We start from the raw sequence: 14,085 nt of genomic DNA, 5'->3' as shown, positions 1-14,085 counted from the left end.
TTTTTCTTTCTCTCTTTTCTGTCTCACTCTCTCTCTCCTCTTTCTCAAATTGTAACTTTATTTGTTCTTTTGTAATAACATTTGTTCTTTTTCTTTTTCCAATTTCATTTGTTCTTTCTCTTTTTTCAATTGTAACTGCATTCGTTTTTCTTTCTTCTTATTGAAGTTTCAGCTTCCTCAACTCCAATCCCTTTCTGTATTTTAATCATAATTCCTTCATTTTTATGTCAGAGTCTGATACAGATTTACTGATCGTAACTAAAGTACTTTTATCCAAAACATTCTTTTCTACCAAATACTGAACCAAAATATTTCTTATTCCCTGTTTCGTTAAGGAAGCCTTTACCTCAGAAACATCGTATTTTCTGGCAAGTTGAATCAGTTCATCTTTTTTGAAAAGATCTAATTGTTTCTGGATAGGATCTGAAAGAAAGATTTCTACTTTTGATGACATTTTAGAAAAAGCTTGCCGATTTCACCAACTTTTCAAAAACTAGGGAAATTCAAAGTTCAAAAAACAAAGTTTTCTGAAATATTCTATCCGAAATTCCAAATTATCCTTAGGACGAGAGCCCAATTCTTACATTACTTGTTTAGGCTCGAATAAACAGTAAAACAAGAAAGAGTGAAAACAACAAGCTTTAAAAAATAGAATAATTTATATCCGTGGAAAAATTCTGTAAAAAGGAAAAAATATGAACTTCCGCTTTTATAGAATCATATCCAAAAATAATTCAAGAATAATAAATAACATTTTAGTAGTCCTAATAACAAAATGTTCTAATGATTTCAAGTTCGATTCCCTACGAAGAATCTGAGATGGAAGACGATGACGTATGATGTAACCTGTAGTATTGAAGTCTACAGTTCCTTGTAGAAACAAGAATTATCACTCCAGTTTTGAAAACCCAAATATTTTTTTATAAGAGCTGTCTTTGCTCAGGAATTTCATATGAGCACACGCGTTTTCCAGGAAAATAACAGAATTAATCCTTTTGAATCCAAGTAACTTGACATAAGTCCAATCCAAGTAATTTGAAATAACTCCAAACAGTACAACATACAACTTCCAGTGTAAGAAAAAATCCAGCTTCTACTGAGAATATCTCTCCAAAACAAAGGTTATATCGTCTTCTAAAACGCAGAAATGGGGTCACGTGATCACATTCGAGAACCTCGTAGAAATTATGTACTTGTTAAAGATCACGTGCACCCAGTGTGGCCCTGACGAAAACCAATCATTTTACATTAAGAAATAAAAAATTGTTTACATTTTTAAAACGTATCCCCATCATGACCTCGACAATAAACTATTATTTTTTTAAAAATTGAACTTATTTAAATGGTTACTACTAATTTTGAATCAAGGTCAGGATCTATATCAACACCTGATGTTAATAAAACGAACAGTCAAGGTCAAACTATTTTCTGGAAAAGGTATCTTCTCCAGTGAATAAATTTACATTACAATAGCATGTAATAAAAAAATTAAAAAAATAAAACTGACAAACAATTAAATTGAAATAAATATATATTAAATGAGATATAATTAAATCAAATATACATAACAATTAAATCTAACTAAATGCTGTAAAACCCCGAATAACAACCGCCTCGGTTTTAAGACAAGCCAGTCAAAACAACAACAAATTCGAAGACCTGAAGTGAGTTTTGGTATTTAGCAGATTCCTTTACTGAGACTACCCAGGTAATAAAACTACTTTCTTTCAGGCCTTTGATATGTCTTTTTAAAAAGGTTTTATTACTACATATCTCATATTTTTTATTTTGATTAATATATGTTTCTAACATTATCACACATACACACACGCGCGCGCGCGCGAGTGCAAGGTACAATTGAACCTAATGAAAATCTGCTCACCACCGTATAGAAACGCAAACTAAGATGTTATGGTCACGTTTCATGCTCATCTGGCCTGTCAAAGACAATTCTTCAGGACACAATGAGAGGAAAGAGTGGACAGGCATGGACTTTGCAAAGTTGCAGAACAGGGAAAAAAGGAGAGTTATTCTCGCGAAGTCATCAGTAGCAGCGTTCTTACGACCAGCCCGGAGAGAGAGAGAGAGAGAGAAGTTCCATCCACGCATTCTAAAAATGAATACTTGATAACATTAATTCACTCAAATAATTTTCAAAGAAGAAAAATCACTACACACATGTATTTAAATAGCCATGACAGTCATTTGTCTTAATTTGCATGTCTAGAAGTCCAGCTTAGCGTCGATGGCTTGAACTTACAAGATAAAACTAGACTGATCAAAGCGAATGAATATATGCCAAAATCTACGCTGAAGAAAATTCGGCGTAAAAACATTATGAATTAAACCGAATATTTAAGCAGTATGGATTATCATTCATATTGCTAATGGACTTGTAAAGTTATCATACTATTTCTTTCTTTAAACGTTTCTATAGACGCGGAATGTATTTCTATGTGTAACAACTATATTTAATAACGTATATTATGTGATTTTCGGAAGCAACGTAAATTGTTCATGAAAATTTTCATTAAGTTATCAAAAAACAACAGCTTTGTTAGTATGTACACGCACATAACTGTTCTCTCATAATTATATTCTCTCTCTCTCTCTCTCTCTTTCTCTCTCTCTCTCTCTCTCTCTCTCTCTCTCTCTCTCTCAGACCATTCTCCCGCAAAGAATCAATTATTGTGCCCCTCACAATAACAAAAGTTGTTTGATGGGAATTGTGTGCCCCCACTGGGTCTGCCACCACCTACCCTCGATTGCGGTGTTGTTTGGGAGGTTGTTAAGCCACTGATATGGAACTAAGCAAACTCTATCAAGATCTGTCGGAAAAGTCATGAGTACTATGCATTTCAACATACAATGAACAATTTTGAACCACAAGGCACCAGATATCACCAAATACCATGCCACAGTAATCAGATAGAATTTACATGTGTCTAAGTTTATATTAACACCTACTGAGGGGTTGGCTTCCATTTTGCACCAGGATACTCAATTCTACCTCACCCCACCCCAAACATACGGGTTAGTAATGCAAACGTTAGAAAATGATTGGCGTTAGAACCCTAAATCACCGATCATATAGCCAAGATTAAGAAGCGATTTCCGACTTTTCCATAATTTAATGATTCGTAACAGGAAAATCATTACCAAAGCAGAGAAGAACTAAGGGATGCAATCAAAGGGTCGCTGAGAATACTGTCACGTGACGGGTTTCTGCAGATGTTCAGAACGTCGGTTACAAGATAGAAGAAACGCAAAAGTCAAAAGGAAATTGCTTTGAGAATGACTTTGAGAATGACTAAATTTATTGTAAGCAGTGGAGCAACCTTCCCTTTACAGCGTTTGTTATGTAACTTTCTAATCGATTCTAGTGATTGTTGATTCTTATTCGACTTTTAAATTTTCGAATAATACCTTGGTTTGTAAACTTTGTCGAGTCAGAACCTGTACTCATAATGTGACTGACTGTTTGCAAGTCTAAAATTGGAAGAAACTGGAAGAAACTGGAAGGAATATTCATTTTGTTAAATAAACAAGGTATTGAGATGTATTGTTTATTAGTAGCTCAAACTTTATGTATTAAACTGAACATGAAAATAATTCGTTATAAAACGAGATTGAGAATTTTCTTGTCAATTAGACCGCTCCAGTGGCCTAAGTGGTTAGGGTGTCCGCTTCAAATGTTGGAGTTCGCTGGCTCAAACCCCGGCCGAGTCATACCAAAAACTTATAAAAATTGTACTAGGAGCTGCATCGCTAGGCGCTCAGCATTAAGAGGTTAGTGTTAGGACTGGTCAGCCTACTGTCTGGATAATGTGACTGGGTGGGACATCATGCTACATGTCTGCGGCATGATGTCCCAGTGCTATATATCACTGTAAACAGCAGACATCATTGCAATATTGCTCAGACTGTTCAAGATACGTTCAAAAAATACACAGAACACAAACACACACTTCTTGTCATCATTTACCTGCTTGATATGAAAAGTATGGTTTAGTTATTGCTTACTCTCCTTCGCTACTCATGCATTACTCTCTGCGTGTTTTGTATATACAGCACTGAGTTTTAAAAATGACCAATGGAGAAATTCCCCCAAACAAAAAATGCCGGTAGGCTGTATTAATATGCCTAAACGTTTATTCCATTGCCGAGGCTATAAAGTATGTGATACAACCGTCATCAGTGAGTATTAATAGATATATGATTATAAACATGTTCTGATTTTTTTAAAAAGATCCATTGTGGAAACGCTCTTGCAGTTCCTTCACGGATGAAGCAGGACCAACTTTTCTGACATTTTTTGTTCAATCAAAAGTTGATATTCTTCTATGCACTGCTGTGTATCTTAGCAATGGCTGGATAATTGGGTCTAAGCATATTCTGGGGACCAATATTGAAATGTAGTAGCTCATATTCTTGTAAGTTTCGCTCTAGAAGATGCACGAGAACAAAGACTGGTGGTCGACGAGGAATCATCACGGACTGCCCGTCCTTTTCGTATCATGATAGCGACAATGAGAACACACGACAGAATTAGAACAACGCCAACAACTACAACCAATGAATAGAGAGCTGCATCGGGAAGAGATATGTAGTCAGATTTTTCACTATCTGAAATACATAAAGGAGTAATAACCCGTGAGCATTTATTTTCGTATTTCACAGTCTTTTATTTCTTTAAGATCTCTCTTTTATCCCATTTCATTTGTTTTGGACAAATATTTATCGTTCGTGGGAATACATAAGTAGGTTTTCTTTAGAAAGTATAACAGTTAAATAAATTATAACATGTTCGTATTCAGCACGAGAAAAGTGGGCTCTTTAACGTCTTCACGCTATGCTACTCTAAATTGAATGAAACGTGACGTCTGCACTAAACAATGATACACAGTTGCGTACTAAGAGTAACGGGGTGACGATGATGGCCCAAAGGAGTTTTGGGAGCCCCAAGAACTCTGGCGCTGGGGAAATCACCCCATCCGCCCCCCCCCCCCCCGTTAGTAAGCTACAGATAATACATTATTTTAATGGACGTTTACACAGACTTGAAGTAGAAGATTGGGCGTAGACTGAGGTCTATTTCATAAGTCAAATGATCATCTTCAAGGAAATTACCTGAAGACCACACCCTAATACCCGAATCAAGCATTCATGGTACATTGAATATTACTTCTTTTGTTGTACTTAAAGAATACATGAATTAATAAACTTTATCGATATATACTGGTTGCAACCTGCACACAAATTTCAAAATGTAACATACCGCTTTTGACGGGTTGCTTTTCGGCACGAATTGTTAATGTTGTTGATATGGAGTACACACCCTCTTCGTCATCAGTATTCCTCCTCCGTCTCCGCTTACCATGGAAAGCACAGAACTGGAAAAATTGAGGCTCTAGTTCATAATATTTTCCATTTAACTGACGCGTATCATATTTTTAGAAACATTATTGAACTTTAAGCATATTTTATTTTTAAAACGATAATTTAGACACTTATATTACTGTTTACTTGATGAGAAGATAATCCCGAGCGTATTTGGGACTTCTGAGCATGAGAAGAGAATCCCGAGCATATTTGGGACTTCTGAGCATGAGAAAAGAATCCCATGCATGTTTGGGACTTCTGAGTATGAGAAGAGAACTCCGTGCATAGGACCGTGCATGTTGGGACTTCTGAGAATATAAATAATATTTAAATGTAAGCGACTAACATTTTATTACAACTTAAACTTTAGCTATGCTTTATAATTGTACTGAGTATGCAGCTAAACGGGGTTATTTTAGTGCTACACGTATGATGCTTATTTACTTAGGAATTACAGAGTTACGGTAAAATGGATACGTATTTTCAACAGATTGCCGGGTAAACTGACATGTTATGCTAATTTTGGGTAATTATTTATAGCTTTAAAGTTAGATCAGTGTGAGCTTACTACTGTTCTCAGCAAGGTACCACGTTCTGATGCTTACACTGGATTTTTTTTAGAGTCCTGTAACAAATATATTTCTTGATTCTCATGACAATAATGTAAACATAACATACCGCTCCATATAAGTATTGTGGATTCGAACCGAGATGAGTTATGTTATATAGCCATATTATTTTTGTAAATTATCTATTTTCATTTTTTATTTTTTTTATAATAATATTATCATGAGAAACGATAAGAAGTTTATTTTTAATTAGACCGGACAAGTCAAAGTTATTCTAGTATCGCACGATACTAACACATCTTTCTAATCGTTGAAAACGTTAAATGAGAAAATTATGAAATAGAGATTTGCTTACGTCGGTACATTTAGGATCTGGATTGTATCTATCGAAGCAGAAATCTATGTATGTAGTAAACTTCAGAGTTCTCTCTTCCTTGTAGTAAGCCACATTGAATAATGACGTCTCTGTATAGTACGTGTTGTTGTCGAAGTACACTTGTCTAAAACCATTAGCGAATCGGAAGACATCTTCATTCGATACGACACAGCTAAAAAAATAAACGTTTGTTTTAATATATATATATAAAAACAGTGCCCCATCATTATAATGCTAAGCGTACCGTGTTATAGATGAGGTCGTTTTGCATAGGTACACAAAAGTAGACATACATGTGTACCGTATTGTATGTGAGGTCTTCTTATATAGATACACATTATCCATAGTATCACGATTTTATAATGTAAGAGGATCGATGGCAATGCCTGCCTTATAAAAGAGACCGTGTTAAACTGAAATGGATAATAGCGAGTGCCCACTGTACATTAATTATGCTGTATATTTTCAGTTATCGCTCCGATGTAATTCCTGAAGCAAAAGAGCAGAATGAGAACAAAACATGATCTAATGAGCTTATGATTTTATACTCACGTTTTTACGACCTCAGTGGATATTTATTGTCTCAACAATTTCAAAAATCACTCTTTTTATCCCCTAATCTTCTGCACCTTCCACTTATTCCTCTTCTCTTCCTTCTCTCCTCCTGCTTCTTTTCTTTCTTCTTTCCTCGCTGAACCAGAATTCTTTCAACGATCCATTAGATCCTGGTAGTACCAAATGTTCCACCAACGTTTTAAATGTCCCCACCTGGCCTAGGAACTCAGGGTTGGTGCAAGAGCTAATAGCCCAATATTCTGCTTAATTCCGGTAGACTTTTTCAAACACACATCCACCAAAAACAATATTGAAGATAAAGCTACAATTATAGGACATACCCGTTTCCATCCAGAAGCATTTTGGTGTTCCCGTCTGGATTTGGAGTCGGAGACACGCTGGTCCGAAACCCATGAACTCCATATGCATACACCGCTGAAAACACAGACTAATTTAAGAGTAAGGATATGAGTCAGTGATTGACTATTTCCTGTAAAGAAATTGCTATTCGGTAAAAAAATGACTTCAACCGACTTTTTTGTGAGTCTAACTTCCTCTGATACAGCAATGATGAAACGGAACGCAACCTTGACCTTAACCAAAGACTCAAAAACTGAAAAAAAATCATATACGGTTTTCATATCAGCAAAATGTAACTCTCAAAGACCACACACCTCTATAGTACTGACTCACCATGAGCTTTTCTTTTTTTAATGAGATTTTAGCGGGAAAAGACGTGATAAAGCATTTTTAAATATTTTCTGAGACGTGAGTAAAGAGTTTCTTTTTTTACCAGCTGTGTGTGGTATTGGTCATTAAACTGAATACTAATATCAATTAGTCCAGATGATGTACCGTAAAACATTTTGCTTCGCTTGTGTTTGAGGACGTCGTGCCTCAGTCCTTCTAGTAATTTGGCACGGACAATGACATATATTAACTTTTCGATAACGAGAAACTTGCAAAAGTGTACACAGCGAAAGTTTGTCTTTAAAAAACAATCACGAATAGTTTAGTGTTAATCTTCTTAAAGATGATGGTAACAAAAAAGAACTATAGTTTTCCATGTGAATGAATGCCATAAATTTCATAGCCGCAGAATATTTGGACAAAATCTACACCCTGCGTAAAAAAGACAGACAAAAGAAACAAACAGAAACAGAGATGGATTTACCGTCCTGAAACTGAGCGCTTCTCGGGTCAGGCGTAAAGGTCAGCCTCAGTTTCACTTTCTCTCGAAGGCTTGCTTCTTCTATGACGTTACCATTTACACTGCACACATCAAATCGGACAGATTGCACGGCTGGTGTAATGATAATACGGGTGACTGTGGCGCTGAAAAGGATAAAGTAGATATTAACGAAACGCACAAAATATCAGATGGTTGCAGCAAGGTAGTATGTCCTTGTAAATTTCAGGGGATTCCTTTAGTCTGTATCTGCGGTTGCATTACACTATCACGTTCCCGCTCCAACCGCAGGGGTTCGTTAAAAGAAAATTAGGAGTATCCGTCCATGAATCAAGGGATGGGGGTTCTAACCTGTAAGAATATAACACTTTTTTGTGTTACGTTGTACAGGTTAGAACCCCCATCCCTTGATTCACGGACGGATACTCCTAATTTTCTTTGTAACGAACTCCTGTGCTACAACAGAAGAAGAAAGTTATGAAACGATTTATTCCTCTCGTGTGTTATAATTAATTTCAAAATACGATGTCCCGATCTCTAACGGTGTAAGAGATTTACAAAAGAGTTCCAACAATATAAAGGTACATACACAGATGGGATGTATCATATAAAATGAGGTACATACACAGATGGGATGTATCATATAAAATGAGGTACATACACAGATGGGATGTATCATATAAAATGAGGACCTTGTTTACTCAGAAGGGGTGGGATTGTTTTTACTAGCGATGGGCTTAAGTTTTGATTTATCAGTTAATACATGACATTATTTTAACACAAATACATCCTAAAATTCTGGAACATATATCATCTTCAGAGAAAGGGGACATGAAGAAAAAAGTAGTATACATGCACCAAGAATATTGCTTCGATTTGCATATACATGGATATGTTTTTGATCCAGATTTTTCTCGCTTTAAGGTATATGAAATTAATTCCCCATATTCAGTCTATAATTTTCTTGTCTGTTTTTGGCCTAAACATGTGATACCAGATCTATATATACTGTTGTGTGTATGCCCACTTGTAATACAAATCTATGAATAATGTTGAGACTAACTTATAATACAAATATATAGAAACCATTGTGTGTATACTCATTTGTAATACATATCTTCTCACACTGTTGTATAAATAATTATAAATACTTGCTACTGACATAAATCTGTAGAAACCGTTATGTACGTACTAACTAGTAATACAAAAATATACACCTTCTCATACAAAATTGCACACACTGTGTGTACATATTTGTAATGCAAATCGTGTACATGCTGATGTCGCATACTTATATATAATACCAATATGTACACACTGATGTATACAGACACTTGCAATATAAATATGTTGTGAACATACTTGTAATTCAAACCTGCAAACACTGTTGTGTACATATTTAGGATACAGACATGTAGACACTGATGTGTACATACTTAAGACAGATACAGACCTGTAGGTACTGATGTGTATATACCTACTTGTAATGCAGATATGTAGACACTGATGTAAATATACCTAGTTGTAATGCAGATATGTAGACACTGCTGCGCATGTACCTACTTGTAATGCAGATATGTAGACACTGATGCCCATGTACCTACTGGTAATGCAGATATGTAGACACTGATGCACATATGCCTACTTGTAATGCAAATATGAAGACACTGATGTGTATATACTCATTTGTAATACTTATACGTAGACACGGATGTGTATATACCTACTAGTAATGCAGGTATGCAGACACTGATGTGTACATACTACCTTGTAATGCAGATATGTTGACATTGATGTGTATATAATTCCTTGTAATGCAGATATGTTGACATTGATGTGTATATAATTCCTTGTAATGCAGATATGTTGACATTGATGTGTATATAATTCCTTGTGATGCAGCTATGTAGATATGTAGACACTGATGTGTACATACTCACTTGTAATAAAGAGATGCAGAAACCGTTGTATTGGTGGCAGTGGACAAATCGCAAGTAAGAATGTATAGCCGGTCGACCCCAATTATGGTGTTAGCAAACTTTTGAGTCTGTACTCTCCAGGTGTACCGCTGGTTTGATATTTCCTGTTTTGAAAGGTTATAGAAACAATTGCTTCGTAGTTTGACATTTAGCATGAAATCTTTGATTGTAAGTTTACATTTTCCATATTATATGAATAGAATCCATTAAAATGTATGAATTAAAGTATTCATACCGCCACTGGTGACTTCTGCTAATGTGACTTTTACTTGTCTTTTGACTTTTTAATGTTTTTATGAAATAAAGCTTCATACGCAATGTGATTTTTTTTCCAGTACAAACGAGAAGAAGCACGGGGAAACAAATTTTAAAAGCAATTTGTAGGGCTTGATTGCTATTGGCCTGGTAAAAGTCTGTATTTCTCAGAATTTAATTCGAGTTCACGTCACATTTCTGCCAAAATTTGATATATTGAATGTTATTTTTACATTTTTTGAAGGGATATTGGCATTGTCACGCAAAGGTGAGTCGTGTCATTCTTGTTTTTTTCTTGTTTTTTTTTCTTCTTTGTTTTAATTCTTTTTTTTTTTTGCATATGCTTCGCCTTATGGTTATAGCATATTTAAGATTTAATAAATTCTGAAATTACTTGGCGTACCCCTTATAAATGTCTAAGTGGTATCAAAGAAAAATATGTAAATGAATTAAAAGATGTTTATTTAAACGTATATTTATGTGGGTGAATTACTATGTTTTGAAGCAATACTCACCATCCGCATACCACAGTTCGATGCTACTTCAGTATTAGTTGCAAAGTTGACCTTCCTGGTTAACACATATGGACTACTATTACTTCCGTTTCCTGTGAAGGTGCAATTTGGGTATTTGTTTCTGCTGGCATCAGTCGCCCACAGCTTATAGAGAGGTTCGCCATTGAGCCTCAGACGAAAGTTCATCGTCATTTCGGTAGAATTGTCTATGGTGCAGAGTACTCCGGTACAAACAAGAACAGGCTTTTGAAAAATAACATTAAATTGGTAGTAAATACAGCACAATTAGAGTTAAATTAACGAAGTTCAATGAGTGCTGTATGATTCTCTCTAATCAAAACGTAATCCAATGTATAGCTCCGTCTTCTTATATACTCATGATTATGTCTTACATTTTGAAAAGCATAACAAGTTTCACCTTGTTAAGGACAACTCTTTTTGTGACAAACAAAAGTATTTGTTAAAACTACGTATTTATAATTACAACATGGGACAAAACATTTACACATTTACCAAATATATTTCATTTATTCTGCTTCTAATGCTATTCAATAATGAATCATAATGAAAGCCATATTATCAATGGTTTAATAGAATTCTTTTTAGACTTGGATCAGGCGGAATTGCAGGTGCTTTCAGGAAAAAAATGTAGAGAAAATTAATTATATTATAATGAACAAATGTGCGGCACCCAAAGAAACAGACAGGTAGCATTTACAGGATTTCATCTTAACAATCGATATTTAATATATTCTATGAAAGAACTATAGGCAGATTAAATGATCTTTCTTATTCTCTCTCACATTCCTTTGTTGTCATGGCCATTCAGTGGAATACCACTTGGATTGTCAGCTGCCCTCAAAAAGTGCCACCAGAGCCTGTTGATTAGAATTAAGATTTAATTCTTTGGTATACAAAAAAACAACACACACACACACACACACACACACACACACACACACACAGACACACACAGAGATTTCAAAATGCTTACATTCTGAGCTCAAGCGTATATTGATGCAAAAAGGTCATATTATCTCTTATCAATGAGTTGATGATGTAAAGGAAAGTGAAATGTTTACATTTGAAATATTAAAAAGATCTATGGATAAGCGATTTTGTAATTTCGAAAATACGATACCGTTTACTTTGAAAATGCATCCAACTTCACTCCTCGTCTAGTTGGACGATAGTTATAAGTGCTTGTGTGATTTATCGATATGGAAATTAGGTAATCGATGTATTGTCATTCCTCTTCGGTTTGATAATATTTTGTCCTTTTGAAAAATCTAAATATTAAATAATCTTATGACTAATTTGTGACGTAATTTAAAAGGACCGTGGTGTGCAATTTATAATGATTTAGTCCACTTTATAGATCCGCCCAGTATAAATAAATTTATCGATCCACCCTATTTTCTTTGTAATACATTTCCTAAACAGTTAAAATTGAATAATATATCGATAGAAATGGACCGATAATAGATTCCAGTCTTGATCTGATTAGCCGACCTAATATTGGTACAGTGGAACTTCCCTAAACCAGATAATGTTAGGATCAATAGTTTGGCCACTTTAGGAGGTGTCCGATATACATGCCTCTATGTAAAATCATGTCTGACCTATTGTTTTCCCTACCAGAATAAGCACCTGAGTCAGCAACAAGTTACCCGCCATCGTATAAAAGATAACCTGCAAGTGAAATGGCAAATATTTCGAATGTAGGCTTTGATCGAAAAGGTACTAAGGTTTATTTTTTTTTAAACTGGCAATCTGAGGGATTTCTTGAGTTCTTCGCCTTACAATTCGGTCAGAAGTTCTTGATGAATTAAATAGGGGAATGCATTTTCTTCTCTTTAATGCGAGTCATATAACTGAACGACGAATACTACAGCTACTAGCATATAATAGAATTGTAGTGACTTTTATAAGCAAATAAGATCGTCTTTCATGCAATCCACGATATTTTAATATTATTTTAACATTTTTATCGACTGAGCAAAAAGCCATTCTTTTAACATCACCCGCTTAATCTCTCTACTTGACATAATTTTGAGCACAATTTCCCCATTTTATACTTAGAATTGTTTTGTAATGAATTATATGGACACGAACCTAAACTCCATCTTTGACTTACCTCTTTATCAGGTTAGAATTACATCCGCCATCAAAATCCTTCTTACATTCGGGAAATCTTTGTTTTTGACCTTGTAAAACTCCGCAGTTACGGTTCACGCACGTGTATTTTCGTAAACCACTCGCCTTGAACAACGGTTTAGTATACAAGATGTGTGATGGACGTGATTGTCGTATTGAATTTCAATTATAGCTATGATATTAAGAAGGACATTGCTCCCCATGCAAAATGGCCTGTATGTGCATTACACCGAAGCGATTAAAAAGCAATTATTTTTGTAAAGGACATTTCTTGATGTTTTATTGTACACGACTCACTGACGCTTACACTAATAGTAGCGTATATACGGTTTCCTGCAAATTTGTATCCTCCCTTATTAACATATTGAAACGAACCCACCTAAATCATAAAGTTAGTCATGCGTGATCTTTTGGGAACAGATGAAATGTAATTTTAGTTCGCCAGCAAGTAAGCTATTTGAAGTTGATACGTGGAGAATGAAGTCTTTAAGTATCTAAGGTATTTCATTTAGGGAAAACGCCCATTTTTTAAATAAAGAAAACAGATCAATCTGAAACTAGGGAGAAATTAACTTTAAATATGTTACCACCACCACCACCCCACCACCCATTTATCTATCAGATAGATAACATACCTCACTCTTTGCAGGCAATAATTTAGTATAAGACTTATATGGATAAAATTAGAGGACTCTTTTCATATAATTAATTTTCATATCCGTTTTTCACAAAAAGTACAACTTCCTCAAGTATAATGAATTCAGCATCAGCCTGAAAATGTCGCCATCAGAACTGTGTAGAAGAATCTTTAAACCAGATGATTTTTGGCCACCATCCATGCTATTATCGCTGTTTACGTGACAGTAGTGCCGTAAGTTAAAACATAGGTTCATGTTTCTTTTACATCTAATCGTGTCAGTTATTTAACGTGTCATAAGTATTGTATAGAACATTTACTCTCCTCATTTCGATTTTTCTGACCAACATAAGCAAAAATGGTTTTGGTTTTATAATTAGTGTCAAACATAAGAAAGTCCACAGGGTCAGCTTATACAATCTTTTTATGATATGTGTTCATGAATTAATTCATATTTAAAAATTTCGCAAA

At 34.9% G+C, this 14,085-nt stretch overlaps 1 protein-coding gene across 1 annotated transcript; it reads right to left on the bottom strand.

Annotated features, from left to right (window-relative positions):
- Window positions 1-3,550: 3,550 nt before the first annotated feature.
- On the bottom strand, window positions 3,551-13,186 carry LOC149807416 (uncharacterized). The gene is made up of 10 exons (XM_089966553.1): window positions 12,958-13,186; window positions 12,459-12,512; window positions 11,624-11,698; window positions 10,821-11,047; window positions 10,012-10,154; window positions 8,057-8,217; window positions 7,224-7,317; window positions 6,307-6,499; window positions 5,279-5,393; window positions 3,551-4,626 (listed from the first exon to the last, which is right to left on the bottom strand). Exons 3-10 carry the CDS (start codon window positions 11,643-11,645, stop codon window positions 4,424-4,426), a joined length of 1,158 nt encoding a protein of 385 aa, XP_089822679.1. The 5' UTR covers window positions 11,646-11,698; window positions 12,459-12,512; window positions 12,958-13,186; the 3' UTR covers window positions 3,551-4,423.
- Between the last annotated feature and the right edge of the window lie 899 nt (window positions 13,187-14,085).

The sequence above is a fragment of the Sinohyriopsis cumingii genome, chromosome 1, assembly GCF_028554795.1.
Source record: "Sinohyriopsis cumingii isolate HCF-2022 chromosome 1, ASM2855479v2, whole genome shotgun sequence".
NCBI classification, from domain to species: Eukaryota; Metazoa; Mollusca; class Bivalvia; order Unionida; family Unionidae; genus Sinohyriopsis; species Sinohyriopsis cumingii.
Note: the sequence above shows the minus strand (reverse complement) of the source record. Positions and strands in the feature narration are given on the sequence as shown.